At 48.3% G+C, this 4,641-nt stretch overlaps 1 protein-coding gene across 1 annotated transcript in view; it reads right to left on the reverse strand.

The window, feature by feature from the left end:
- The window catches only part of LOC105531302 (golgin subfamily A member 2), a 62,071-nt gene that overhangs the window by 13,317 nt on the left and 44,113 nt on the right, over nt 1-4,641 (reverse strand). Inside the window, 2 exon segments of the mRNA XM_011969193.1 lie at nt 1,669-1,716; nt 3,166-3,209. Coding sequence (XP_011824583.1) covers nt 1,669-1,716; nt 3,166-3,209 — 92 coding nt within the window.

Raw genomic sequence — 4,641 nt, forward strand, 5'->3', positions numbered from 1 at the left:
GGCAAGACGAGACTGGGGCCTCTACATCTGAGTGCTCCCCAAACCCAGCGGTCATGCTGTGAGCAAAGAAATCACGTTACTACTTCCAGTTGATCCACAATTTCTTGGTTGTGTTGTTTCCTTGGGAGGGTCAAAGGAAGGTGACCAAGGGTGGCCCCTTCGACTCTATTCCCCAGGCCATGAAGCGGTAGGTAGAGGCCAGGAGTGGATTTTAAAGGCAAAGTTCTCAGACCCACTGGGACCACGAACTGGTCAACTCTCCTCAAGCTCCCAAGGACAGAGGATTTGGGTCTTTGTTGGTTTTGGCCCACAGCCACAGAACTGAAAGTCTGAATCTGGATTCTCCCAAAACGACAGTAACATAAATCTCTATGAGGCAGGAAAATAGGGTCCGGAGGCAGGGAACCTAAGACTGTTTCGCGCCGACTTCCTAGAACCAAAATGAAAAGAAAACCCTAGCTTTCCATGTCTGAGTAACGAAAGAACCAGAGGCTACTACCTTTCACCTTTTCTGTGAGGCAGATGGGAAACTGGCTGTCTGCAACAAGTTAAAACTGATTGCTGGTCAAGTCTTCATTTGCAAAGAAGTATAACTTTGTAACTTCACCCTAGCCTCTGGTTGGTTGCTGGTTGCTTTTTGCAACCAATCAGATTGTTTGCACAGGAGTGTGACTTCTGTAACTTCACTTCAGCCTCTGGTTGGATGCTTTCTGCAACCAATCAGACTGATTGCGGCTACCACTTCAGTTACATGAGATGAGCATGAAGTGGCCGATGGGAAACTTCTGGCGGGTATTTGGACCCAGGAAGATTCTGTATCCAGGCCCTTGAGAGGCTCCTCAGGCCCACTCCCACACTGTGGAGTGTACTTGTGTTTTCAATAAATCCCTGCTTTGGTTCTTTTGTTGCTTCATTCTTTCTTTGCTTTGCTGGGCATTTTATCCAATTCTTTGTTCAAAATTCCAAGATCTTGGACAACTTGTAGTCACGACCTTCTACCAGTGACATGTATAGATGGAGTCTGAGAAAAGCCCAACATTCTGCCAGTTTGTGATTTAGAAAATGCATTCACTCAACACTGAGCACACACGGGCCAGGTACAATTCTTCATAGCAGGGATATAGGACAAAAAAGGACAGACAGGATCCCTTGGCCTTGAGGTTTACATTCTAGTGGACCTTTAAATCTTGGACTCTCAGAGCTAGCAGAGACATCTGATACTCTCTACCTCCTCAGGAAACACAAGCCCAAGGAGGAGAGGTGGCTTGTCCAGAATCAAAGAGAAAATTAGGGACTGAGTCAGGGCAGAAATATGGAGTTCCTGGCAACCAGTCAGACTAGCACTTCCCTGAGAGGCAACAATCCCAAGGCGTGTGTGGCAAGGACTGGAGCAGGGGTGTCTGGAAAAGAGACAGTAGGCAAAGAGGGCAGCAACAGAAGAGCCATGATGCATGCTCCATGGGGTCCCTCCAGCTGAGACCTGGGCCCCCCAGCTCCCCATATACCCTTGGCACCAGGCACCCCTAGCCCCTTTCTTCAAGGCCCCAAGGGGAAATTGGAGCCCAGGATTGGCAGAGTGGCACCAGGGGGCCCTACTGGACTCTTAAGAATGTCTCAATCATTCTATTGAGTTGATTGTTAGATAGCTGGAGTTCAGGGTACAGTTACCTCTTGGTATTGGTTCTGAGACTCATGCAGAGAGGAGGAGCTGCAGGACTGCGGGGAGAGTTAGAGAGGGCAATAATTAGGGGTGGGAGCTGTTGGGCTGTCTCAGCAGGCAGAGGGTCACCCTACCCCCACTGTGGGAGGAGGTTTGAGGGCTGGCCCAGGGGGTCACTGCACCTTGGCCCAGGCCCTCTTACCTCCAGATTCTTCAGGATAGCACATTGTTAGAAATGAAAATTCGGAGTCGCAAGGAACACGAACACACAAACAAAAGATTTCTCAGCAAGGCAATTTTACTTCTGCAGAAGGATCCTGTTTGCAAGCCAGACTGCCATGAGAGCACACCAAACAAAGGAAAGCAGGAGTTTTTATCCCTGATGCATCAAGACCCTACTGCTGTGTCCTGGAGCTGGAACTCACAATCTAAACTGATTCTGATTTGCTAAAATCTTAAAACTTCCCTAAATAGGTAATGTCACGATGGAGAACAAAGAAAGGGAGGGGGTTACTTACAGGAAACTAGGATAATAATAACATTTCCAAATAAGGAAAAGGCATAGGCTATGAGCTGGGACATGCCTAGGCATGTCCGAGCATATCTAGGCAGACTAGAAACTAGAATAAACAGCTTAGGCTTTGTTTAAAATATAAGGACATAGAAACATAGAATACACTTATTTCTCTACTATATTTAACAGCTACCTAGGGCATAATAAAGAGTCATTAGTAAACTAAAAGATTTATTAGTTTATAGCATAAAAAGAAAACTTTAAAGAAGTTTTTAAAAGGAACTATTATTCTTAACACTTATTGTTTTTAAAAACAGAAACTTTGAAGAGGAACTTTTTATTCTTAACAAGATGATGCAGGGCCCTCCCCGTGGATACCTGTTGCTGACTACAAGAGATGATGGTGCACATGGAGATCTTCTGCCCCCTCAGTGTCTAAGCCCTCTGACTTCCTTTCTTCCCCAGCAACTGGCAACATTTTCTTTTCTGCCTATCTTGAACCCTTCATTCCACAACTGTTTTGTACCAAAATATCTCATGGTTCTTATCTCCCCACCATCCCTCCCTTCAGAGCAGCACTCATCTGGTGCTTCTGCAGCAAAAAATGATGCAACCAGTCACGTGGTCCAACTCCTTCATGTGAACAGCTTCAAGGGAGAAGGCTGAGGGAAGAGGCGACTTCCTCAACATTGCCCAGCAGCAAATCAGCTGATCTCCCAGGATCTGCCCTCTCTTGTGAAAACCTGCCTCGGTTTCTATCCTACTTTCCTTGCCCCTGCACCCCACTCTGGGCTTCAATTTCTGAGGTACCTCAGAGGCAACATCATTGAGCTGTTGGTAGAGTTACCACAGGCTCTTGGTCGATGAGAAAGTCCTAGGGGTGGAGACATGGGTCAGGGGTGCAGGTGGCTTGATGGAAAAGAAGGTCATGGGCAGTGGCCTTCCTGACTCCCTCGGCCTAGAGACTGCTGCCCCAATAGGAGACACTCACTTGGTTTCATCCGTAAGATGAGGGTCATTGTCAGCATCATGTTTCTGTGTGGGAAGAAACATATAAGAGGGTCATTCAATTTCTGGTAACAGGCACCCAGGGTGGGGTGAGCGAAGCTCCCAAGCTCATTCCAACAATCTTGCATCTCCCCAGACCTCAAGTAAAAGGCCAGTCTCAGCCTTCCCCCAGCCCCATCCCCAGGAAGGCCAATTGGTCCTAGAGAACAAGCTACCCATGAGATTGCGAGACCCTGTCTCTCTAAGTTCTCACCATGTTGCCCAGGCTGGTCTCAAACTCCTGGGCTCAAGTGATCCTTCTACCTTGGTCTCCCAAAGTGTTGGAATTATAGGTATAAACCACTGCACCTATTGACTGTGTTACTGATTCAGGCCTTTTCAGGGAAAAAAAAAGTGGCCCAACTAGAAGCCTCTCCCCACTCTCTGGAGGTAAAAAGAGAATCAACCATAGTCATCACACCTACCCTGTCCTTTTACATCCAGAAACATCAACCCAACCAAGAAACCACCCAAAAAAACAGAGGTTAAGACATCTGCCCTACGGCTCTTGGCAACTTAGAAATTGTGGGGCCTCTTTCCTGGAAACAGCAGCTGGGGACCATCCTAGGATTCAGGACTTGGAGTCATGTGGAGCCTCTCCCTTGCCCCCAGCTGGACCTACTTGCTTGACCAGAGCCCCACCCAGCCTCTCTCCAGACTGTGGCCTTACTCTTGGCCCAAGCATCTGGCTCTAGAGATCTTCTAATATCCGACAGGCCAGGTGGGCAGACAGTGGAAAAAGCTGGCTGACCAGCTAAGCATGACAAGAGAGAAACACCAGGGAGCCAGGGCCTGGACAGGAAGCTGGGTTTGGGGAAAGTGGCTACACCTCGCTCCAGGGAAAGGACTGCCTGCTCACTGGACCCTTCGGTCCTGGCCTCTGAAAACCTAAATCTGCTTCCCTCCTTAGAGCAAGTGCTACAGAGGCTAGCAGAACTGAAGATAATTTTAAGTCTTGTAGCTAAGAATGGAGTTAAAAAAAATAAATAAAGCCTACTCTCCTCAAATGGTCCCATCACATTAAGATATTTTTCTCTCTCTCCATTATTCCCTACTTCTGGAAATGTTATCAGCTCTACTCAGGATACCGCAATCACAGATCTGCACTCCCGGAGTAGAAAACCTACATGGTTGGCCGGGTGCGGTGGCTCACGCCTGTAATCCCAGCACTTTGGGAGGCCGAGGTGAGCAGATCACAACATCAGGAGATCGAGACCATCGTAGCTAACACAGTGAAACCCCATCTCCACTAAAAATACAAAAAATTAGCCAGGTGCGGTGGCGGGCGCCTGTGGTCCCAGCTACTCGGGAGGCTGAGCCAGGAGAATGGCGTGGGCCTGGGAGGCGGAGTTTGCAGTGAGCCGAGATCGTGCCACTGCACTCCAGCCTGGACGACAGAGCAAGACTCCGTCTCAAAAAA

Source organism: Mandrillus leucophaeus, unplaced genomic scaffold, assembly GCF_000951045.1.
Source record: "Mandrillus leucophaeus isolate KB7577 unplaced genomic scaffold, Mleu.le_1.0 Scaffold12, whole genome shotgun sequence".
Taxonomy (NCBI): Eukaryota; Metazoa; Chordata; class Mammalia; order Primates; family Cercopithecidae; genus Mandrillus; species Mandrillus leucophaeus.